Source organism: Panicum hallii, chromosome 3 (assembly GCF_002211085.1).
Source record: "Panicum hallii strain FIL2 chromosome 3, PHallii_v3.1, whole genome shotgun sequence".
Lineage (NCBI taxonomy): Eukaryota > Viridiplantae > Streptophyta > Magnoliopsida > Poales > Poaceae > Panicum > Panicum hallii.
The window spans coordinates 5,682,406-5,707,057 of NC_038044.1; the positions used below are offsets into that span (position 1 = coordinate 5,682,406).

The 24,652-nt window shown below is 46.5% G+C and overlaps 3 protein-coding genes and 1 non-coding gene across 4 annotated transcripts; 2 read left to right on the plus strand and 2 right to left on the minus strand.

Moving 5' to 3' along the window:
- The first annotated feature begins 8,168 nt into the window (after positions 1–8,168).
- Positions 8,169–10,477, plus strand: LOC112887196 (V-type proton ATPase 16 kDa proteolipid subunit-like). The gene is made up of 3 exons (XM_025953321.1): positions 8,169–8,378; positions 8,474–8,759; positions 10,095–10,477. The coding sequence occupies exons 1-3, from the start codon at positions 8,297–8,299 to the stop codon at positions 10,225–10,227; spliced, it is 501 nt and encodes a 166-aa protein (XP_025809106.1). The 5' UTR covers positions 8,169–8,296; the 3' UTR covers positions 10,228–10,477.
- Positions 10,478–10,893: 416 nt separating this feature from the next.
- LOC112887779 (zinc finger transcription factor YY1-like) lies at positions 10,894–14,970 on the plus strand. Its single transcript, XM_025954049.1, has 6 exons — positions 10,894–11,193; positions 11,306–11,364; positions 11,586–11,785; positions 12,275–12,364; positions 12,955–13,095; positions 14,161–14,970. The coding sequence occupies exons 1-6, from the start codon at positions 11,081–11,083 to the stop codon at positions 14,674–14,676; spliced, it is 1,119 nt and encodes a 372-aa protein (XP_025809834.1). The 5' UTR covers positions 10,894–11,080; the 3' UTR covers positions 14,677–14,970.
- A 549-nt stretch (positions 14,971–15,519) lies between these two features.
- TRNAA-UGC lies at positions 15,520–15,592 on the minus strand. The gene has a single exon. It is a non-coding gene; the product is annotated as a tRNA-Ala (tRNA).
- Positions 15,593–20,198: 4,606 nt separating this feature from the next.
- LOC112884899 (tRNA pseudouridine synthase B) lies at positions 20,199–24,568 on the minus strand. Its single transcript, XM_025950526.1, has 9 exons — positions 23,649–24,568; positions 23,210–23,265; positions 23,044–23,126; positions 22,742–22,820; positions 22,144–22,254; positions 21,604–21,713; positions 21,402–21,485; positions 20,918–20,955; positions 20,199–20,811 (listed from the first exon to the last, which is right to left on the minus strand). The coding sequence occupies exons 1-9, from the start codon at positions 24,499–24,501 to the stop codon at positions 20,741–20,743; spliced, it is 1,485 nt and encodes a 494-aa protein (XP_025806311.1). The 5' UTR covers positions 24,502–24,568; the 3' UTR covers positions 20,199–20,740.
- Positions 24,569–24,652: the final 84 nt, after the last annotated feature.

Here is a 24,652-nt window from a genome sequence, read left to right on the forward strand (position 1 = left end):
CCGATCAGTGGTTGTGAAGCAAAGGAGTGCAGGGGTGCAGCCTTATATAAAGATGAAGATGCTGCATCATCTGCTTGTCTGGTTGGATGTTCCAAAGTTGAGTGTAGCTTTTCCCTGGCCTCCTCTGAATCACAATATTTTTGTGTGTGTGTTTGGGCAACCGGAAAGAGTGATGTGGTTGCCTTGGCCCTTTGGTTATGTCAGTGCACTGCAGATACAAGCAAGTGCCCAGCGAAAGGCACTAGAAGCAAGTGCATGCTGGAATGATTTTTTTTACCGGTGATTAGTGGACTTATTAGTGCAAAGGGTCATTATTAATATAGTGCTCCATCTACTTTCTTTACATTTTTCGAGAAGCCATTCTACTTTCTTGTGTTCTTCCCTGATGATCTACAATCTGAAACAACGGAGTGTTTGCATATTTGCTAGCTCATTGATCATGTGGAAATGAACAATATAGTTTATTTTTCTGATATCCTGAATCAGCAGAAGCTATTCAGTGGGCTTGAATACATCATGTGAATGACGACCACTAGGCATGTTGAGAAGATATTCTTTCTCCAGCTGATTCATGATATCTAGATTCTGCGTCGAATGAGTGGGGATCCAGCTTTTTTATATATAGATGGTAAATCAAATCAAGACCAGACAAACTTGCATTTTCTCTAGGCATTTATTTGTTGGGGGAAGCATCATATCATCTGCCTGCCCCTTTGTTTAAAAATGGACATTATGCGGTTTAGCTGAGAATTGGTTCCATGAAAAAAAAAGCACCATCGGTCAGACAATAAAAATATAGGCCGGCTAGGCGACAGACCGCACAAAACATGAACTTATGCATGCTGTCTTTTCAATGGTAGGAGCGCATTCAGCAGATCACCATTCACCACCTGTTGGATTGATTCCATCCACGGCAAGCTTTCTTTCTTCCTTCTTATCTCCGGCCTTGCAGATCTTTGGTTCATATCTTCAGAAATGACATGACTTGGCAACTGGGCGCTCTCTCTCTCTCTCTCTCTCTCTCTCTCTCTCTCTCTCTCTCTCTCTCTCTCTCTCTCTCTCTCTCACACACACACACACACACATTTACTTTGTTGTGTTATTAATATAAAAAAACATAGAACTAACCTTGGATATGTAAATTTCTAGCTCCATCCAAAGTAAGCAAGGAAAATTATGATTTATACAAAAGGAGGCCTTTGCCCCAAAAATTAGTTCTTAACGTATTTATATTCTGCGGGGATTCTTAACATATTTAAGTACCAATTGTTGGGAATAAAGATAAACCCTTTGGAGGAGATAGATTTTGTTTTTTAAATCTAATTAAGTCAAAATTTATAATGCCACCATAAAAAGAAGTGCTTTGTCTAACTGGGCCAATCATCTGCAAGTGCTTTTAAAGTTGGGGAGACTACATACACATATATTGAATTGCTCATCGTTGAGTAGTTGGACAGAAACTATCACACCAATCTACTATCTCGGACTCTCGGTCATCTTTCAATTCAATCAGGCGTTTCAATGGCACTTTTCTGTTTGAAGGGGGAATGCGGGAGAATTTGAAGGCTGCAAGCAGCTTCCCTTTTAATTTTCTCTTGTGTACTACTCCAAAGGAGGAGATATATATTATCCTTTCTTTCCTTTCCTTTCCTTTCTTCTTTTTGAGGGGCCCCAAAAAGCCCGTCAACTAACAAGCAAGTGCTTTATTTTGCATGATTGGGAGGCCATACTATATCAAGCTGATAATACTAGGTTGCAGACAAATTAAACTTACTTTTCTGAAATGGAGTACATATTAGGAGTACTAGTGGTATATTCCCTCTGTTCTAAATTACATGTCACTTTTGGTTTTATTAGATACATATAGTATTTATTATGTATTTAGATATTGCATATGTCTAAGTGCGTATCAAGAATCATGTGGTTATAAAACTAAATGACCTATAATTTGGGACGGGGAAGTATCATCCAGTTATGTATACATATGGATAAAAACGTTCTCCCAACGCCCCATGAAGCTTACATACAACAACCTAGGCCAAAAAAGATTATGCATTAATAGTGAACTTTGAAACTATCTTTTACCAAATCAATCTGACAAGCGGACATTAACTTGTTTATATTGCAAGAAATATTTTTATAAATCATAATTTTAAAATATTGATGGAATAATTGTAAACAGTTAGTACCAAACTATGGATCCTCCCCAGCGGACAGCATCAAGGACAACTAAATCCTTGGAATGTTTAACAGTCCTCACAACTATTGTGACCCTCCTATTTTTTTTCAATTGTATTATTAACTTTGCTTAGGAAAGACATAAATATAATCTAAATTAAAAAAATTATAAGGGATGGATTTTTTTCACCTCGTAGTGTTTGTGTGTTACCACGTGGGTAAATATACAGTAGCTACCCTCACAAAAGAAAAGGAAATTTGCAACAGCTAAGGAACATGTGAACGATGTTTGGTCAATTAAAATGCATGCTTTAGCTATAGCGACCTCCTGGCTACTCAAGGCCGGCCTTTTATATATCTTTTCTGACTGTGCAGTTTTCTATAATAAATCATGATCATTGTTAAGTCTCATCATCCTAGAGGTTGCCCGGCCTGGACCAAATGAACTTTTGGAAATCCACAATAATAATCAATAATGAATCATCCTAAAGAGATCGAATTTAGTGGAACTGAAGCTAGCCATGGAAAGAAGTTAGACTAGCCACAGAGAAGAAGATATGCATCTTATTAATTTAATAAGATGCATGCATGCATGCATGTACCTTTTTTATGCAATGAGAGAAGAAGATGCATCTTATCAATTTATTTTGAAGCGTCATAGAAGAACGTAAGAAGATATTAGTTAGCTAGTTATTTGTATGAAAAATAAATAGATTTTATTTCCATGTACAGACAAGATTAAACGAAGTTTATTTAAGTTATGCACATGTCTACTGTATAGTACTTGGCAAACTAGGCCAGTGACGTGCCAAATAAACGTTGGGCACAGCAATAATTGGAACAAAAAAAAACACATGCACAAACATACACGCCGGTTGCAGTATTATTGCAGCACTGTGCTTGAGTATGCGTCGTCGTGGTCTCACACTCGCACAACTTTAGTGAAATAAAGTGTGCGTGTATCCATTTCACCACGATCGATCAGGACGCTTTCTTTACACGAAAGGTTGGACGGTGGATGGATGTTTTCCGTTGCACCTGTCGACTGTCGTCCAGCTAGCTGGCTAGTAGCTAGCCCAACGCAAAGCAAGCAAAGCCTGCATCACAAATGCATGTGCACGCGGGCCAACAGTAGCACCCGTGTGTATGTATACGTTCATGCAGGCATGCGCCCACATTTCGAAAAAGCAAAGATGGTACTTTTATTTGGTTGCTGATACCGCACGTTTTGCATATGCGTGCATGTAATCATATATATCCTAGTCATCATTACAATTCAAGTTCAAAAGCTTTGGCCTTGATTGTTGAGTGCACTTTTCCACTCAACATACGTGGTCTTAAAAAAATTACTAATTACTACTAGCTAGTAAAGATATTAAGATGGAAACATGTGATGTGTGTACAGGCACAAGAGACACACCTATAGGCCCATTTGGTTCCGAAGGGCTAGACTTTAGCCACATCACATTAAAGAGAATCTTACCATTTAGGAGCATTAAATAAAATTTGTTTAAAGAACTTTTTGCACAGATATATGCTAATTTGCGAGACGTATTTAATAAGCCTAACTAATCCATAATTTGCAACAGTTTTGTAACCATCCGCTAATCATGGATTAATATACCTCATTAGATTCGTCTCGCGAATTAGCCTAGCGGTTCTGCAATTAATTTTATAATTAGATTTTATTTAATACTCTAAATAATAATATTATATTATTATCTTTGGTGTGACATGGTTAAAGTTTAGCCTATAGAACCAAACACCCCGTGCAAGGATTATTGCTTTTAGGGTCGATCATGGTCGTCGCTTTTATGGATCGTCCCCTCTCCAATGGATCCGATATATTACTGGGGTGACCGATCGACAGTTGCGAGATTCTTGTGTGATCGTCGATGGTGGTTTGCTGATGACGACGAAGCAGTGCATGCGCGTGTGCATCCACAGTACAGTAGCCAGTAGGCCTCATGAGTGGCAGGGACAGTGCAGTGCGTCGTGGGAGCAGAGATCCACCGGCTGCTGCCCGGCCGGCCGTACAAAAGGCCCGCCGGCGGCGGTCCAAAGATGCATCTATCACAGTATCATACGGAAATTAAGGTAGCTGACTGGGTCGATCGAGCTCAATGCAAAAAGATATACTATTACTAACGTGCACAGTGCATACATCTAATGGAAAGGAAGAAATTAAAGGGCTCGCCATTATTCTAAAAACTTTGAGAAACAGTACAATAAGTAAGCATGGTGACCGAATGATAGCTTACTGGTTAAGGTTGTCATCTGCACGTAATGCACACCCATAAGCAAAGCAAGCATCAAAAGCAAAGCCGCGGCAGCCGATGGAAGATATGCAGTAGTACTACATGTGTATGATGGATGTGCGATCCATCGACATTCGACATGAACGGCCGACCGGGGCCGCATCACAACGTACTACTATCTAGTAGATAGTGTACGATCGGTGGATCGAGTATGTACGTCGTAGCTTTAACTCCACTTTCAGGTGTAGCAGGAGTTGTCGATCTCATCGTATGCAGCATGTTTGGATCCAAATGCTAATGTTCCAAAATGCTAAAATTTAGCACTATTTCATTTAAACTGGAGTGCTAATATACCTATGTCCTAGCTACTAGCGAGATCCTGGATCATGGTTGTGATGGGCGTATCTATGACATGGATCTACTCCATCCGTGTCAAATTATAGATATTTTTAAGATTTCTAGGTGCATAATCTTTTGCTATGCATCTTAGGCGGTGTTTGGTTCCGAACGTCTAAACTTTAGCCCTGTTATGTCAAAAAGAATCTTATCATTTAGTAGTATTAAATAAAGTCTAATTATAAAACTAATTGTAGAATCTCTAGGCTAATTCGCGAGACGAATCTAATGAGGTATATTAATCCATAATTAGCGGATGGTTACTATAGCATCACTGTAGCAAATTAGCACCCACATGTGTAAAAGGTTTTGTAAATAAATTTTATTTAATACTCCTAAATGACGATTCTCTTTGATGTGAAAGGGCTAAAGTTTAAATCTAATGAATCAAAACAGCCCCTTAGATATACAATATATCTAGATTTATATGGACGACATATAATTTGAAACCAAAGGAGCATATCATATCATATGAGTGTGATGACATGTATGATGTGTCTATACATATTCGTTGGTACTCCTCTCGTTCCATCGTATCTAGCATATCCCGAACGCCCGGCCGCGCCAGCTGTGGGTCTCTCTATCTGTCACCTCGTCATGTCAGAATATACATAGTGATGGATCGGTGATCCGTATTGCTCCGCATCCACTATATATAACTGACGATGATGGTTGTGTTACCAACAATCTCGATCGATTCATCGGGGGTGTTTGGCGCAGCTTCTCAACCAGCTTTTTAACATCTTTAAGCGCTTAGGCAGCCAAACACCACGCTTCTATCCGCGCTTAACAAACCAGCGCTACTCTGTGCCTTCGTAAAACCAGCGCAGAGGAAAAGCTGAGGCCACCCCGCTTCCCACCGCTTATGCGGTCTCAATGCCCTCAAAGTTGCAACAAATTACCCGCAATTTCCACCATATAAAAAGAACCACCCAACCCACCCGCGCCCCTCTCCTGACTCCCTACGGCGCTGCGCCCCTCTCTCATCCCGTTCCTCCCTCCTGCACCCCCCTCTCTGCTCCATGGAGAGCTAGGGTTCTGCCCCGCCCCCTGCTCCACCAAGCCGCCCCCCAGAACAACGCCGGCGACGCATCTGAGCCCCGGGCCGCGCCGCCCCGCCCAGCCGCGGCCTCCGCCGCCCGGCCCCGGGCCGCGCCGCCGCAACCCCCCCCCCCCCCCCCCCCCCCCGCGGCCGCGCCCTGCCCCGGGCGGCACCGCCCCGCCCGGCCGCGGCTGTTTGTGATTTTGACATGAGATTCACATTTGTGGTGGCGGGATGGCCTGGATCTGCTCATGATACACGTATATGGAGGGACACTTTGTATGGCAAGTACAAGGATAAATTTCCACATCCTCCTCAAGGAAAGTTCTATCTTGTTGATTCAGGTTATCCAAATCGAAAGGGTTATCTAGCACCATACAAAGGTCAAAGGTACCACATTCCAGAATTTCAAAATGCAGGGCAACCGATTGGATTGAAAGAGGTGTTCAACCATGCTCACTCATCACTTAGAAATGTTATTGAACGTTCATTTGGAGTCTTGAAAATGAAATGGCGCATTCTTCGAAATGTGCCAAGCTACTCAATGGAGAAGCAAACAATGATCATAATTGCTTGTATGGCGTTACATAACTTTATTAGAGATAGTAATTTGAGTGATGTGGATTTTGATAGAATGGCAGCAGATGAGACGTATATCAATGAGGATGGGGACATGGGAGCTAGTACAAGTCAATTTGTGGATGAAGAAGATATGAAAGGTGTACGTGATGCCATTGCGCAAGCATTGACGGGAGGTTACTAGATATGTAATATTTGCCCAAATAACTTATGTAACAATCATGAATTATCTAATATATAATTATTTAATTTGTGTTGTTAATTATTTTATTATTAGTTTGTTATTATAAATACATAAATATACATCTATACATACTAAATACATGTATTCAGACAACAGGGAGAGTTTTCCGGTCATTTCCCACTTCTGACAGGGTTTCAGCCCATTCAATAAGCAGTCTGCCAAACATCTAACTTCTGTGACCAGCTGCTTCTTCAACCAGCTGCTTCTCTGGCCAGCTGGCTACCAGCTAGCTTCTGAACAAGTTCCAGCTGTCCCAAACAGGCCCATCAACTCCCTCCCCGGCCGCTGGATATGAACATGGCCACGTGCGCAAATGAAATTAAAGCATTGGAGATTATACAACACACTTCCCACTGACAGTAGATAAATTAAAGCAAATGAGTGAAAAACATTCGCTTTGAATCTGAAACACACGCACGTAAACAAAGGCTTTCACCCCTAAAAAGCATGAAAACAAGGGTGAAAATATTTTCCGTTTTGCCCAAAAATAACCTTATTTTTCAGTCAAATATAAAAGCTTCAATTTCATCTTAAAAAAGTACTATTGCATCCAATGGCCCCAGCTGGGAGCAAATAGGGAGGGTTGTCCGCCCGACTGGTCACGGGAGGCGGAGGTTTAGAGCCCGTCTGACGCGGTTTCCTCAGCAGCTCCACAATCAGCTTCACGTGAAGCTCTATGTAGAGTTGTAGTCATTTTTTAGACCAGTTTGGCAGAGCTCCCAGAGCTGATTCTCTGCTGAATCCAGCAAGAGCTCTGCCAAACAGTTTTTCAGAGAGAACTGATTCTCTGCTGATTCTGTGGAGTGATTCTCTGAAATGAACTAAGAGGCTGGGAGCTGAAAAAAGTAGCTTCTCCTGATTCTGTGAAGTGATTCTCCATCCTGATTTTAAGAGTTTATGCTAGAGAATTAAAGAGAATCACCTTTAGCCACAGAATCACTTCTCTTAGAGAATCAGCTCCCACAGAGAATCAGAATCAGTTAGAGCTCTATACTATCAGTGGGAGCTGGTGGAGTTAGCTCCTCCTGCTGTATCGCGGAAGCAGCCGCGCCAAAGGTGGCCTAGAGTACTGTGTCCGTGAGGTCGTGAGTTCGGCTCCGGCAGCCGGCAGATCTTAGCTTTTTCACAGCAGCTTCAACCAAACAGCGTTCAGCTTTTTCACAACTGCCATCTCACAGTAGCTTTTTCACAGCTATCATCGCTTTTTCACAGTTACCGAATCCACCCTTAAACCTCCTCCTGTAAACGCTTGGTCTCGGTCCGCCGCTTGTTTTGTAACTGGGAGAACATTCACCAATCCAGGCAGTATCGCGCGCTCCGCTCCTTTCTGCTCTATATCTCAGCCCAGGAACTAAGAGGCAGCCCACGAGCCGAGCTCAAAAGAAGGATCAAAATCCCAGCCCACGAGCCCACGAAGAAATAGTATTGTTACTCTTTTTCTCTCTCTTTCTGCCGGTTGCTGGAGTCCACAGAAAAGAGAGAGGAAGGGCGAGCGAGTCAGATCGAGCTCCAGCAGGATCATCGTGGCCTGACCCTGACCCCGTCCATCCTCTCTCTCTCTCCGATCCCCTCCTCTCCTCTCTTCCCCGGCGAGATCCCATGGCGGGCACCACCTTCAGCGGCGATGAGACCGCCCCCTTCTTCGGCTTCCTCGGCGCCGCCGCCGCGCTCATCTTCTCGTGTAAGCACCACCCGCCCTCCTCTCCGTCGCTTCCCGCGCCAGATCTCTTTCCCTCCCCGCCTCACCGCTGGATCCGTCCACCCTCGGATGCTCAGGCATGGGCGCCGCCTACGGCACGGCCAAGAGCGGCGTCGGGGTCGCCTCCATGGGGGTCATGCGCCCGGAGCTCGTCATGAAGTCCATCGTCCCCGTCGTCATGGCCGGAGTCCTCGGAATCTACGGCCTCATCATCGCCGTCATCATCTCCACCGGGATCAACCCCAAGGCCAAGCCATACTACCTCTTCGACGGCTACGCACACCTCTCCTCTGGACTCGCCTGCGGCCTAGCCGGGCTCGCAGCCGGGATGGCCATCGGCATCGTCGGAGACGCCGGAGTCAGGTAACATTATCCGTTTCATTCCATTTCCTTTCCTTCCCTTGCGGTACATGGATCACGGATCAGGTGGATCATGGATGCTGCTGCAATTCAAGGGAGCTCTCATTGTAGTTGAGATCCCTTGTACACTTTTATCTGGTTTGATTACAATAGACAGCGTCTTGATAACTGATTCCGGCTTAATAAATTGTTGTCAAACTAAGATCTGGAAGTAAGTAATGTAGGATGGGCGGCAGGCCGAGCATGATAGTTCAATGGCTAATTGATGAAAATGACCAGATTTTTCTATCTTGCCTTAGGAATGGATGGTTGCAAATTACAGAGGATGAATGCTTGTCAGTTTAAGACCTGTTTGAATTTGATCTCATATTATTTATGACTATGCAGTCTCTGCTTCTTGAAAGGGGAAAAACGCACTTGTGTCTGAATTGGGCATGCTTCATTAGTTACGCATAGTAATGTTGTCATTGTTCGGCCTCTAGATCGATGTAATAAACAAAAGGGCTCCTTCATGAGTTTGATGTGTCTCTTTAACATGCAAATTATATAGTATGGTAGTGGTGCATTCATTGAGGACTTGTTTTAGTTCTGATTTGAGATTTCAAAATTCATGATCCTCCAAACTCCATCTAGTTCAGATCATTCCACAATTTATTCCAATAAATAGAGCTTTTAAGATACTCATCTGCAGCAATTTTCCACACGAGCTAGGGTTGTGGTGTCCATTAAGGGTTTTCCCTTTCGTAGTTTTATTTGTTGATTGGTGTTACCTACTCTACTGCTGTAAAACTATGATCTTTAGACTCTCATTTATGACATCATAATGCTCTGGTGTCCTAATCCACACTAACCTTTTGCTTTCACACTCAGTTGACCTGCTAATAAATCTGTCAATGAATGGCATGCAAGTATTTCAACTCAATTTATTTTGTTACCTCAGCTTTAGTACTTCTGGATCTCTGTTGTACCAAAACTTATTCAGGCTGAGTGTAAATAATATGCCGTGGTAGCACTAGTTTCTGTTATTGGTTGCTAGTGTACACTAGATTTTCTTCTAAGGAGGTATATTTTGTTCCATGGCCAAATATGTTACAGCTTAGCCCATGTTTGCATTAAGTTGTCATTATAATTTTCTTATCATCTGCAGCATTTTTCCATGTGAGCTAGGCATGCAGTGGACTTGGGGAGGGAGGAAATGGGTAAAGGGTTGTGGCATTAACGGTTCCATTTTGTAGTTTTGGTTGTTGGCTTTGGTGATACATGTTCTACTTCTACAGCTTAGCCCTTGTTTGCAGCAAGTAGGCAATCTTAGCTCATTCTGACTTGTCTCCTCTTCAGGGCGAACGCACAGCAGCCAAAGTTGTTTGTGGGCATGATCCTCATCCTCATCTTCGCGGAAGCTCTTGCTCTGTATGGTCTCATCGTCGGTATCATCCTCTCCTCTCGTGCTGGCCAATCTCGCGCCGATTAGAGGGGGGGTCGGAGAAATGCACACGACTCATGCATCATTGTATTCAAAGTGTTCCTTTTCTCGGTGAACATTGTGCAGGATCATGTTGAGCCTGTTCCACCCTTTGTAATACTATTATTATCATTGTTCTGCCACGACAAACCTAGCTAGCGCTTGTAGTTGGTGCTGTTGTATTTATTTGAAATAATAGGCAGCATGCCCCGGATGTGATGAATAAATAAGCAAGCTGGACTAGTATTTGTTCGTTCAATGCTGTTTGATTTCATTGTGCTTGTAGTGTCTGCAGCGATCTGTTTGCTTTGTGTTGCTTCATGAGTTGTCGGTGATGCCATATTGCCATCACTCATCACTGATGCAGAGTTGCTGTGATGACAATGTTTACCGGTTCTAGTTATAGCTTCTTGTTACTTCTTCCATGAAAATGTGCTGAGCTGACTGTTTACACCCAAAAATAATAAAATTGATGGCGCAAAAATATGTAAAGACATCAACAGTGCCAGATGAAGTATAAATTGTGCGAAATGCATTTGCTTTTATGTAAATCTCATGGAGCTTAGAATGAAACAGATGCGTGCAGCAGCGTACGTAACAGTCATCTTAGCAGGATCTACGGTTGAATGGTGCTTTAAGATTCGCACAACAACGCATGGGATGGAGGGAAGAAAGCAAAGCCAAAGGCTTTCTCCGGCCGCCGTTAAACTAACCCGCGAGCAAAGGTGAGCTCCGGCTCCGACCGACCAAGCCAAAACCGACCGAGAGGCTGCTCCGACCCACCCGCAGCCGTCGAGAGAGAAAGACGAAACCCTAGGGGGCAGCGAGCCAGCCATCGGCGCACAGGGAAGAAGGGAAGGCGATGGAGTACCCGGCGGCGGCCGCCGGATCGGGGGGCTACAAGTACTACTACCCGCCGCAGCCGCAGCCGGTCCGCCGCCCGCCGCGCCCCGCCGCGCGCTGGGTCAAGCAATGGTGCGTCCTCGCCCTCTCTCTCGCTGAGAACTTTTTCAGTGCTTCTGCCCCGCCTGGAGTCCGATTAACCGTGAGCGCTCTGCGTTGTTTTTTGGTTGCGTTCGGTTCACAGGATCCCGCTGGATCTCGCGTCCTCAGGCGGAAAATGCTCACTCTTCAAGTGGGTCAGAGGTACTGATTTTACTAGTTACTACTACGAAATCTCCTCCCTTTTCGTCATTCCCTTGTTGGGATTGCATGATGCATAGGTTCATTCTTGAATTTTCAAGAGGCTGGGTCTGGTGTCCATTGGAAATGCTGATGGTTCATGGATCTATAGCACTAGCTAGGGCTGAATTGTGGTAATCCGCAGCGGGTGATTAACCACAACCACCTTCCTTACCGGTGTGCAGAGGATGGGCACAGAAGCTCCAAGGAAAACCCCAAAGTGCTAGAGGCAGAGGCGCCCAAGCCTGAACCCACCACAGAGATCCTTTTCCTCTGCAGCTACGAGAACTGCGGCAAGACCTTTGTTGATGTCAGCGCACTCCGCAAGCACGCTCACGTGCACAATGAGAAGCAGTATATCTGCAATGAGCCCAACTGTGGGAAGGTATCTTACTATCTTCGCTGGGAATTGGCATAAGTACCACCTTTCTTTGTGTTGTTGAATTTATGCGCTTCAGCGTTGGTGTACTTATATGCACCCACCCATTCATGAAACATCTAATTATGAACTTATTTCTTAAGGAAATTATGATGTTCTTGTTGAATTGAGTATGTCTAGCTCAGACTATCTGTAATTGCTCAATATTTAAACTGACTAGTCCTGTTATTTCCCTGTAGTGTAATTGTTCTTTTTATAGATTTACTCTGTTATTACATTGCAACTAATGGCAAAGTATATAGTAACTAATTTGATGCTACCTGTCATACAGAAAAGCCCTAAACAAACAACTGTACATTTAACTTTCTAAGCCCCTATGCCCTGTCTTTATATTAAATACCTATAAACTAGTAAACCACATTTCTGCTATACGTATGCTGAGAACATTCAAAGTGTCAATGTAGACCCTAATTACTTAGTTGTTCTGTCTTGCAGAAATTTGTCGATAGTTCCAAGCTGAAGAGACACTATCTTACACACACAGGACAAAAAGATTTTGTCTGTCCGCATCCAGGCTGTGGTAAGGTGATTACCTCGTCCCTCTCTAGCAATGCACTTATAAGGTACCACTAATTTCTAAGGCACTGTGGCTCCTTTGCTTTTAACCTTCAACATATACCTTATCCTTTCCAAGTTATATATATCCACACCATTCTTTACATACCATGTCGTGTCTAATGGTGAGCTGCCATCTGATTCTCTCTATTCGAATATGTTCCTCTATTTTTGTAGCTCAATCTAATCAAATTTCATTGGATCCATCCAGCCCCATTGTATGTGTGCATACTCAAGTACTCAATCGATATGTTCCTAAAATTGTTGCTGATTTGGAGGGTATACAACAAAAACCTTCCAGTTTGCACATCCATGACTGATGACTCCATGAATGATCAGTTTGAAATAGTTTTTTTTTCCTCTAAAAAAGTAGGGTCCTCAACTGGCATCTGCCTATTGAAGGCCATTTAGGCGCACGAGGATATGGTGGCCTGACTCAAACCACCTAGCCAACTGGTCCTTTCCAATTCCTTTGTGTTGATGTGAATGGATGTCCTTTCTTATGTGTGCATGTTATCTGGCTATTACTGCATTCACATTTTGTAACAAACTAATTTCAGGCCTTCTCGTTGGATTTTAACTTGCGGTCACACCTCAAAACACATGCATTGGAGAATTATCACATATGCCCTTTCCCAGCATGTGGCAAAAGATTTACAAGCGACTCCAAACTAAGAGTCCATGTCAAGTCACATGAAAAGGTATGCTGCTATTGTGCTTAAACTTCTTTAATCATGATACAGGGTACACTTGCCTCTTGATTGCTTGTTGCCTGCAGTGGTTACTATTATTTTTATACAACCCTAAGTTACAATCTTGGTACTAAGTGGATATGAGAAGTGTGTATTAATAATCAGTGAAAGGTTATCTTAACGAACTATTTTCTACACCCCAAAGCTATCATGCCAGACTATATTGCAGTATTTCTCAGTGAGGCTGCTCATCTTGTCTGTGTTGTATGTTGTGCTTATGCTATAGTTTTTTGCTATCAAGCTATCAGCCTATGAGCTTCCTTGTAGATTTCTTCCTTCTCTTAAGGATGAAGATTACATTGCAAAACAGTCCTTCCGATGCATTTATTTTTATATAAGGTGAAGGGTATCTCAACGCACGGATATTATGTTGTTTGTGGCCACATAGGACTATAGAAACAGCTTTACCCTGACACCTTGTAGAGATTTTTTGGACTATTCAGCAAGTATAACTGATTAAATGCATAGCAAAACTCCTATTGCAATAAGTTGTAGCACATCAGGTTTGTCAGATTAATCTCATATCAGTTTACTAAATAATCAAGGAGTCTCCTGGGTTTAAGCTGGCTAGCGCATAGGATGTGGATGGTGGGATGTCTCTCCCTTTGAGAAAATTTTCAGAAGGGATGTATCTCACTTCTGACTGCACTTGTGTACAAGAAAAAAAACAACTAATAATCATTTTTGAAGTCCAGTATTACATTAAAAAATTCACATTTGCTAATCTGAACTTGTATATTCTTTCCATGTTAAATACAAAGTTTGCATATGCCCATGGTCCTTGGAAATCTATTCTAGTTTTTCTGCAAGTTTAAATTATTAACTGTAACGCATTAGCAAAACTATATCTAACTAATGAGATTGATTCATATTGATTTAGTATGGCTAAACCAAATAAGCAGTCACTCTTTAAAAGTTCCATAGTGTTCCAGTATAAATTTTACAGTTGCTAATCTGAACTTTGCATTCTTTTGCCATGTGTAATTGATTGTGTCCATTGTGGTCATGGTGCAGACTGGAACTCCTGTTGCAGTGCAACATACTCCACCAGTAGAAAAACCTCACAGTGCACCAAAGCCTTCGACTCCAGCAACCACAAGCTATGCCGATCGCCCGTATGTCTGCCCCTATGAAGGTTGCGACAAAGCATACATTCATAGTTACAAATTGAACCTTCATCTAAAAACTCAGCATCCTGAACACAGCCAAGAGGAAAATGGTAAGCTTGGTGCTTCTGGTCAGCATGGTGTGAATGAAACGACGTATCAGTATAGCTATGCTGAGGTTGGTGACACTGCACCAAACCCCAAAAGAAGCAAGTCACACAAGGTCCACTCGTCTAAAGTCTACAATGCCAAGATTTCAACCGTGATGCCTTCCAATATCAGTGGTGTCAAGAATCAGTGGTCAGGTAAAGCTACGTACGAAGATGATAGTGAAGAGACCGAAGAAGATGGGGGCAACAACATTGAAGATGGCTGGAGGTATGGCAACAATGCTGATGATGAGGAAACTCAGGATGAAGATTGACCAACAGCTCGTCTTTGCCCCTTTCCTGACATCCAGCTGAGTTTGTGGATTCTAGGTAGATGTGGTTGTCTGCTACATTTTGGTTTTTGCGAATTCTAAATATCAGTAATCAATGTAGTGGCGGGTAATTCTAAGCTTTAACCATAGGGTAGTAGTCGGTGTAGATGGTGCATGATATATTGTACTCTGTTTTGTGCTCCTGGATATTCACTTCCCCAGGAAACCTATGTGAAATAGTTGGGATATGTTTGCCTTGACATTATTTTTCATTTTAAAGATTTTTCACTTCGGTTACTATATTTGCTGAACATGAATGAACAAGGGAATGAACAAGGGAGTTGAAAAACTAATCCACACAGTTGATGGAAAAGAAAAAAAAAATGGTGGAATAAGCAAAGTGCTGCGTGGTGTGCATGGTGCTGTTAAGGGGCCAAGTTTTACTTATAAATTATAATGTACTCATTTAAAATCATTCAGAAATCGCCTGCTGATCTTGGGCCCTGCCAGCATGATCTTGATGGTAGGAGCCAGCATCGACAGGTTGGTTGGTTTAGTTTGGTTTAATCTGCACAGATAAACCGTGGTGAAAGTGAAACCTGTCAGCCGTCCAAAAGGTTGAGCTACGAATAAGCAATCCCTACAACCATGGTACCATGGTTGTTCTTTTGTGCTGGCTGCACATCCCCAGCGGCTGCGGCTGCACAACAACACAGGCCAGCGTCGTGTGGGCACCTAGTGAGTAGTGTGACTCAGATCATGCTGGCAGCCTGGCACTTCCGAGCACGGTTGCAATGGTTGGCGAGACGGTTAATAATAATAAAAGGGGACAAAAAAATAAAAAAATGGAGATGCGGGGGATCGAACCCCGTGCCTCTCGCATGCAAAGCGAGCGCTCTACCATTTGAGCTACATCCCCTGGCTGTTAAATCTCCGAATTAAAATTTATAATTCAAAAGATGCGACCCGCTCAAACGCGAAAGGAATTTTTACGTACAGAAACAAAATTCCTTTATCTCGAGTATTTTCTATTGAAAAAGATACGAGTCTCTGATGGGGATTCAAGGAGTTGATTGAACCTTCCTCTGCAACCATCTCCAGCAGCCAGCAGGTTAATGCGTACTGTCTGAAGAGGCAATACAGTACAGTACAGCAGACGATGAACTCTGTCTCCAGCAGCCAGCAGGCAATTCAGTACGGTAGAACATGAAAATGATATGCTACTGCAACCTTGATCTAACTGAAGTAGCCAATGGTGATAAGTTGAAAATGCATCGGCACCAGGCAGAATTAACGTGGCGTCGCCCCTGCATTTGACGAGCTCAAACAAGATAGTATCAAGCTAAAAAAACACAAAGTTTCGGCTGTGAGGAGTCTAGTTGCAGGCTAAGTTTACAAGCAAATGAATGAAGATGCTTAGCGCGAGAGCAAAGTCTTAAAGTGCTACGCATCGTGCTGTACCAAAGTCGCTAACGCGCGACCCCGACGCCGCCGGAAGTCGCCAGAACGCCGCCGCCGGAGCCCTCGTCTCCTCCCAGCAGGCGTGCCGGCGAGGCGTTCGCTTAACTCGGCTCGGATAATCGGATGAGGTGAATGCACGACAGCGCGAGCTTCAGTCGATGGCGCGGGGCCCGGGTGAGTGAAGAGCTGTAGCTAGGGCTTGAGGATGGGAAGGGGATGGATTGGTCGGGCCTCGCGGTTGCAGGGAGAGAGGGCGGCGGCGGATCGCCGACGAGAGGGGAGAGAGAGGAGCTGCTGCCCATCTCAAGTCTGAACGAGGGCATGGGCTTATATGTAAATAACTAGGGGTCTTTATGTAAAATATTGGTCCGTTATTTACACAAAACACCCTACTTTGGATCGCGATTAATAGTCGCGATCCAAAGAAGGAGTCTTAGTGCAAAATATTGATACGGTAACTTTACAAAACACCCTCGGATTGGAATTTCTATGGGCAGACGGCGGCCGGCGAGGGGGCGCCGAGGCCAGCGGGCGTCGCGATGCGCGCCTCCACGGCTCCACCCATCGACAGGGCACACTCAGCACCGGCTCCGGCGCTTGCTAGCGCCGTCGGCCACACGCGTGCGCTGCCTCCGGCACCAAGCCGCGGCTTCAACTGGGGGATGGATATGGATCCAATCCTCCCAGGCCTGGGCAATTGACGGATGAAGCGATCGCCTTCCCTCCGTCCTTTCAATTCCACGACATGACATGACGTCGGGTGTTCCGGCTCGACGCCGTGGTAGCCGCGTGTTTCGGCGTCAGCTCCGGCGCTGCTCGCCTCGCGCATACAGACGGCCTGGACGGCCGCAGGCGCGGGCAACGTACGCGCGCTAGCTAGCCAAGCTCATGGCGGCGAACCGCGCCAGCGGGCAGGGCAGGAGCCACGCCGGGGCGCCTGGGCCGCGAGGTCTAGTTCCGCATCAATCCTTCGCTCTTCTTCCTCGTGATGCGAATGCGATGAGGAACAAAGGCCGCTGCCGGGGCAGAGGCAGAGCACGACGCCTTCAGCTAGCCCGCCGCCTTCCCGGGCGGCGCCGGGGCGCTCTCGGCGCAGAGCTTCGCGCGGGGGTACGGCGGTCACGCGCGCGAGGACGGTGGACAGCACTCCTGCCGGCAACCAGTCAGGTCGATCTTGGCCGCATGAGGTCGATCCGACGACCAGGAGAGGCCAAGGGGTGGACGGTATTAATACCGTCCGCCCAACGTCCGGCATTCCTCGCCGCGCGCGGCTTACGGAGGCGCCCGGAGCACCGCCGGTTACCGTTCTGCGCTCCCGGCGACCGGACCTGCACGTTCCCACAGCCGCGCGTGAGGGGAGCGCCGGTGTCGCCGCTGATGGGAGGCCTCTGCCCGGTCCCCCGTCCCCGTTTAACGGATCCATGCCGGCGCCCGGCGTGGCGCGCCACCGGAATGCGAGAGCTCTGCGACCGCGGCGAAAGAGCTTGGAAACTACGAGTGGGGGAGGCGCTCTTCGACAAGGCCGCCGGAGCGACGGCCGCGGCGTCCGGTGCAGGGTGTCGCGGCCGCACGCGCGACAATGCAGGAGCCAGTGCCGGGGCGTCTGGAACGTGCCGAGGAATAAAGGTCGCCGGGGCGGAGAACAACGTCCTCAGCTAGGCAGCTAGCATAGTGCCACAGCTTGCCTTTCAGAGATACCTGAAAACCTCAAATGCAGTTGCCACCGCTTGCCTTTGTACTGATTTCGACAACGAAGCAACTGAAGTTTGCACACCTCACTGAAAAATTTGTGGGGAATATGCTAGATATATAAACTGAAGTAACCAATGGTGATGGTGATCTTTCGACAGAACATGAAAATGATATGTTACCGCAACCATTTGGTGAGCTCAAACAAAACAGTATTCAAGCTAAAACAGCACAAAACAGGAAAAAGGGAGAGATGAAGAGGTGATCGGTGTTGGATCCACTACTCTGCGTGTGATGGTTCATGGTTGCTAGGGCGTCGATAATGGCCCCCTGACCTGGGTCGGTTCGTTGCGTTCAGTACAACGGTCTCATCAGTCCTCGGCGAGGGCCCCCGGCAGGATGATGCGCGGCGACCGTGTTCTGGCTTGACGCCGTCGCGGCCGTGCGGTTCGGCTCCCGCGTGCTCCCTGGCGCTGCCCCGCCTCGCGCAGGAGCCAGCGCCGCGGCGCCTGGATCGCGAGGTCGAGCTCCGCACGACCGCACCAATCATTCGCTCTCCTTCCTCGTGATGTGATGAGGAACAAAGGCAGCCGGCGCCCAGCGGGGCAGAGCACGACGTACCCAGCTAGCCTGCTGCCTTCCTGGGCGGCGCCGGGGCGCTCTCTGGACGAAGCTCGACGCCGCGCATCCTGCAGGGGATGAGGGGAGCGGCGGTCAGGCGCGCGAGGACCGTGGAGAGGCCTCGCTGCCGGCAACTGGTTAGGTCGATCTTGGCCGCACGAGGCCGATCCAACGGCCAGGAGAGACCTAAGGGTGGACGGTATTTCATTTACCGTCCAGAGGTAAATGAAATACCGTCCGCCCAATGTCCGGCATTCCTCGTCGCGCGCGGCTTACGGAGGCGCCCGGAGCGCCGCCGGTTACCGTTCTGCGCGCCCGGCGACCGGACCTACACGTTCCTGCAGTTGCTCGAGCGCGGCTTGCCGGTGCCGGTGAGGTCTCTGATGGGAGCCCCCGCCCGCCTAAGGGGTCTGTGCCGCCCGGCCTGGAGCGCCACCGGCGCACGCGTTTGCGTCGCGCGGGATGGGGATGCTCGAGCTCTGCGATGACGACGGAAACGGAGCTTGGAAGCATACGGCGGGAGGCGCTCATCGACGAGGCCGCCGGTGCGACGGTCGCGACCGTCCAGTGTGCAGGGTGTCGCGCGCGCGCGGATGGGTGTCCGAGGAGACGTTGGATGGAGGCGTTCGAGACGCGGGCGGACGTGCGCAGTCCCGCTGAGTTAACGCAGACATGGGCTCGCAGGAAGGTCGGCGGCGGCGAGCGTCGTCTCCTGCTTATCTGCCTGCCTAGGAGATGACTTGACTGATGAGGACAGACGGCGAGGCTGCTCAGCCTCATGGCGACGAGACGCGCCGGCGGGCTGAACCGCGAGGTCGAGTCCGCATCAACCGTTCGCTCTCTTCCTTGTGACGTGATGAGGAACAAAGGCCGCCGCTTTGGCAGAGCGACGTCCTCGCGAGGCCGCTGCCTTCCTGGGCGGCGCCGGGGCGCTCTCTGAATGGAGCTCGGCGCATCGCATCGCGCCGGGGAATGGGGGTCATATGACCGTGGAGATGTCTCGTACTCGCACACGCTGCAGGCAATTAGTCAGGGAGAGAGGGCGGCGGCGGATCGCCGAGGAGACGGGAGGAAGAAAGGATCTGCCGCCCGCCGCCCATCTGGAGGACGGCATTGGCTCTTTTGGATCGCGATTAATAGTTGCGATCCAAATCAGAGGTCTCAGTGCAAAATACAGATATAGCAATTTTTATAAACCACCCTGGATTTGGAATTTCTATGGGCAGGCGAGACAACGGCCGGCAAGGGGGCGCCGTTGCGCGATGCTTCAGGCGCCACCGCTGCACGCAGTTGCGTGGCGCCGGACGCTCGAGCTCTGCGATGACGGCGGCAGCGGAGCTTTACAGGCGGGATGCGCTCTTCGATGAGGCTGCCGCCGGAGCGACGGCGAGGGTCGCGGTCGTCCGGTGCAGGGTGCGCGCGCGGGGGTGGTGTCCAAGGAGGTGGTGGAGGAGGAGTTCGAGACGTAGGCGGATGTGGGCAGCCCCGCTGCGTTGACGCCGGCATCGTCGAGCAGGACGGCCGGCAGAGATGAGCGTCGTCCCCTTCTGCCAGTCTGATTTGCTGCTCCTACATCTTTATTTTTCTGCATTTTGTAACACTTGGCAATGCATCAGACTGGTATCCTCTAATTTGGATTACTACAATTCGTGGTCTAATTAAATCAAGTCAGGCGAGGCTGCTCAGTCTCCTTTTTTTTCCATCTTTTTTCCTTGACAAGCTGTATACATGATCAAATCAGATAGTCATCTCGGTAATACATATTACACAACCTTTTCATGAAAGTGTTGACGATCAAATCATTCAGTCCTCTTTATAAGACATATTGCTCAACCTTTTTCATCGAAAAGTTGAGAGAAGAAACATCAACAAGCCAACAAAATTGTCTGTCTCCTTCACTTTCCAAAAAGAAAAAACTGACTCTCTCTCCATCCCTTGGATAGTCAGCTCAGAGATAAGACTTTGGTGTCCCCCTCAATTGAGAATTGGGGGTTCGGTTCAGAAAATCAACAATTCAGATGAATGCAAGCTAGCTTATGTATCCGTGACTAATTTCGCGTTCCTAATCTATGCCTATGAACTGAGCGAGTGCGCATTTCTTCAGCTCCACCCAGTCCGCGCTGACAGCCTTGGGAGTTGGGAGTGAACGGCTGCCCACCCATTTCAGGATTCAACACAAACATCTACTCAAGGTACCACTTCACTGTCGACTTAATTCCTAGTGGCGCCATGGGAAATGGTTGTAAGCTGCATGTAACCCAGCTCACTGGCATCTTCCAGAAGGCATGATTTGTGCTCATAAATATGCCTTGGTAATTTGTTCTTCAAGCTCATCGAAGTTCCAAGCATCATTGACTGAGTATTCACCTGCAAAGTAAGTGTTTATTAGAACCTTCAGAGGGAACAAATTTCACTTCATTAGAACTATTGGACCATGTAGACTGTAACCAAGATGCACGGCATTGGAAATTACCTATTGACTCTCTCCGCAAGGCAGTTAAATGAGCACAGCTGCAGGAAAATTCATAGATTTAATTAAGTCATAAAAATATATTAGCATGAAGAAGATGGAGATGGCTAGTAACAGTTACTAATGAAATGGAAAAAAATAGCATGGGGTTAATCTACAATTAACGGATAAGAGTGTATCTTAAACTACACTAAAAAAACAAGAAGGAATAAGCATTTGGATTCTAAAACTCAGGTGAACAGATATCAGAAACTAGTCAGCTTCAGGTACTTGATCGGGCACATATATTAATAAGTAACATAAAAGGATGAAAGCAAGTAAAGCGAATTGCACAATCCTAATGACTCAAACCTTTATAGAAACCTGAATTTGATCCTAACACTTTTATTCAGTCATTGCACAACATACATGCTGATGTTCATTTATGCAGACCCCACACACATAAAGAAAAAGAAAATAAGGCTAATACAAGAATAATTGAGCAAACCTTCCAAGTGCTTTCCCCAAGTCTGCACACAGGGACCGAATATATGTCCCTTTTGAGCAAGTAACCCGAAATATCAAATTCTGTCTGTAGACATGCCGGGAAAAAAAACATCAAGAGGAGTTCAGGCAATCATACAAACAGTATCCAGATATTTATTATCCACTATGAATTCAAAGGTAGGAAAAGAGGAACATAAGATTACCTGTCTTCCAAACTGCGCTCAATGTCAAACTGGTATATCGATATGCGTCTTGGTGAAAGCTCTACTGTTTCACCCCTCCTTGCTTTGTCATACATCTTTTCACCACCAACCTGATACCCGTTATACCACAAGAAAACAGCACAACTTATGAACTCGTGATTTCATGGTTGATAAACCAGTAACAGGCAGTGTGACAGCACATGGAAGATCAGTAATATCAAGTTGCATCACGACCAAATCCAACTATACCCTTATGGCCTTATGTTATTATTTTCAGCAAGCACAGTACATAAACAAGTCCTAAAATAGTGTGACAACTGTAACCTGTATGCACCTTATATATTTATCTTTTTTTATTTTTCATAGAATCAACAATATACTCCAAGTGGTTTGTATCCAATTATCTAAAAAGTGTCAGACTGCTGAGCAGATTGTCATTCATGCACAACAGATAGTTAGCAACTCCCATAAACAACTTTAGCTACATTCTCTTAAATATATTAAATGGGAAAATTAGCTTTAGACACAAGGATAGTGTACCTTAATGGCAGAAAACATCGGAGGAACTTGCCATATCTCACCCTTGAATGATGCTGCTGCCTTTCTAATGTCTTCATCTTTGATGTGTTCCCATGGTTCCCTCTGGATAACCTGATCATAGAAAGATGATAGGCATAACCTTCATTTAAGCAGAATTGTAGAGATACAAATATAAATTGAACGAAAGTTAATATAAAAAATTAGGCATGCGGAACAGATTTGGGAAATCACAAATGGATTTAAATATTATTTCATGAAAAGGTTTAGATTGCACACAATCAACTACTGACATATAAATAGAGTTAGTAATTTCTGACATTTGCAAAGACAGGATCAACAAATTCTTGCAGAGGTTAAGTCACCAGCTAAATGCTATGTAGATTATATACATGCTGATAAGGTGATGAACCTCTTTTCACAATAGAATATTTCAATATAATTTTTCAGCAACATCAAACAGAAGCATAATTAAATGTAAATCTAATAAGTTGGTATTTGGTATCGCTTCCCGAAATTCCATGCAATAAGTTAGATCCATTTGTGATCCCTGAATAGAAGAATGTTCAGCAGATCATCAAAGAGATGCTAGGATACATACTGGTGAATCTGCATCCCAGGTTGATGTGGCTTCTCCAAGTCGGAAAACACCGCTATAACCTTTAACCATTCCTTGGTAGCTTCAGAAGCATAAGAAAATTCATTCAAAAACGGAATTTACAGCAATGTGCTGGAGATGGAGGGATGATAGCATCTAAACTGATAGTTCCAGAGTCCATCATACTTTATTTATCCCAAAAACCTAATATACTAGAGCAAATTTTAAGTAAGATAAACCACAAGAAGATCGTTCCAGTGTCCACAAGAATAAGCTTTTTCCCAAAAGGTTATATAGGACGTTACCTATCGACTATTTTGGTTGCTTTTCCTACACAAACAATCAACAATCCAGTTGCCATGGGGTCCAGAGTACCAGCATGTCCAACCTGCCACCACAGATATTACAAATGTATACTTAGTGCTAAGAGCTAATACTACATTCTGATATTATGGAAAGCCCTGATATCACCTTTTGCACCTTCACTAAGCGCCTCAACTTTCCACAAACAGTAAATGAAGTCCATCCTGATTAACAAAAAGATGAGTTCAGATAAATAAATTAGGATGGAAGGCAACAGGGTACAATAAAACAATGCCCCAAGCTAATCCTGTCTTCACATTATAGGAAATTGTAAGACTAGCTCTCCAGATAGGAAATAGAATAAAAAACCATATCTTTGAGGCAAGTTGCAGTAGTGCCACACTGCCTGACTGCAATGCGATCGTTGTACTAATCGCACATATTTCATGAAAGAAATACCTGTGCATCAGATAAAATAGCTAAAATACTAGTGCTATATTAATCTTACACACGCCAACCTACTAGTATTGTTGAATGTTGATGCAACAGGGTGAGAGTATGAGAACCTGCAACTGCAATGCACCAAAGGGGAGGAGAAAGGCACCACCTTTGGGCTTGTCAATGAGCACGACGGTCCCAGCCGGCCCGTCCCACCTCGGCGGCAGGTCCGTCGTCCTGGTCACGAGATACGGCTGCGGGCGCTCCTCCTCCCTTGGCACCTCGCGCTTCACCTGCCGCGGTTCCGCTCCTGCTGCCGCCGGTCTCTTGGCCTTTGTGCTGGCTTCGCCGGGGGGCTTCCTCAGAGACCTGAAGAAGTCTTCCACCTTCCTCTCCAGCACCTCCCCTTTGTCGTTGTCGCCTTCCTTCTTATTGGCCACCCGGTCCTCTCCGTCATCTTCCTTCTTCTCATCATCGAAGAAGACGAGGCCCCTGTCGGCGTCGGAGGGCGGCCCGGCGTCCGCGGGGACGAATGCGTTGTCCAGCGACTGGTGAGGGAAGTACTTCTTCTCGAGGCGGTAGAGCATGCGGTAGTGCTTGTCCTTCTCCCACGGCATGGCGAAGGTGTCGTGGAAGTAGAGCGCCTCCTCGCGCGCGTGCAGCCGCGGGAAGTCCACCACCTCCGGCTGGAGCTCCACGAACTCCGACGAGGAGGACGCGGAGGGCTTGGCGGAGGCGTCCGGGTCCGGGAGGAGGCGGCTGCGGCGCTTGCGGAGGTACCGGCGCTTGGCGCGATCGAGCGGCTGCTCGTCGGGGGTTGGCTGCGGCTGACGGTCGGCGCTGGCGTCGGAGGAGGCTTTGGGGGGCTTGGGGTCGGCGGGGCGGTGGACGATGAGGTCGTAGTAGAGCGGGTAGGGAGTCGCGGTGAGCGAGAGGAAGCGGCGTGGGAGGCGGAGCAGCGGCGACGAGGAGGAGGGCAGCAGCGCCGCCGCCGCCGCCGCCATGGCTCCCGGTGGAGGCATGTGTTGTGTGTCTGCGGTGCGCGGCGTTATCGGTGAGGAAGCCTCATGCGGCAGCCCAGCCGTTAGATCTGCAGCGGACGGCTCAGATGATAACCTTTTCATCTTTTTATAGTTTCAATGAACATTACATATGGCGCGTTTGGTCGGGGCG

Bases quoted from the DNA above. Each gene is read 5' to 3' on its own strand.
- LOC112887196 (XM_025953321.1), top strand. From the start codon at position 8,297: ATGGCGGGCACCACCTTCAGCGGCGATGAGACCGCCCCCTTCTTCGGC. The intron at 8,379-8,473 runs GTAAGCACCACC...TCGGATGCTCAG, and splicing joins CGCCGCGCTCATCTTCTCGT to GCATGGGCGCCGCCTACGGC. The intron at 8,760-10,094 runs GTAACATTATCC...TCTCCTCTTCAG, and splicing joins GTCGGAGACGCCGGAGTCAG to GGCGAACGCACAGCAGCCAA.
- LOC112887779 (XM_025954049.1), top strand. From the start codon at position 11,081: ATGGAGTACCCGGCGGCGGCCGCCGGATCGGGGGGCTACAAGTACTAC. The intron at 11,365-11,585 runs GTACTGATTTTA...ACCGGTGTGCAG, and splicing joins ACTCTTCAAGTGGGTCAGAG to AGGATGGGCACAGAAGCTCC. The intron at 12,365-12,954 runs GTGATTACCTCG...AACTAATTTCAG, and splicing joins CGCATCCAGGCTGTGGTAAG to GCCTTCTCGTTGGATTTTAA.
- LOC112884899 (XM_025950526.1), bottom strand. From the start codon at position 24,501: ATGCCTCCACCGGGAGCCATGGCGGCGGCGGCGGCGGCGCTGCTGCCC. The intron at 22,821-23,043 runs GTAACGTCCTAT...ATGCTTCTGAAG, and splicing joins GCAACCAAAATAGTCGATAG to CTACCAAGGAATGGTTAAAG. The intron at 21,486-21,603 runs GTAATCTTATGT...GCATGTCTACAG, and splicing joins GAGCGCAGTTTGGAAGACAG to ACAGAATTTGATATTTCGGG.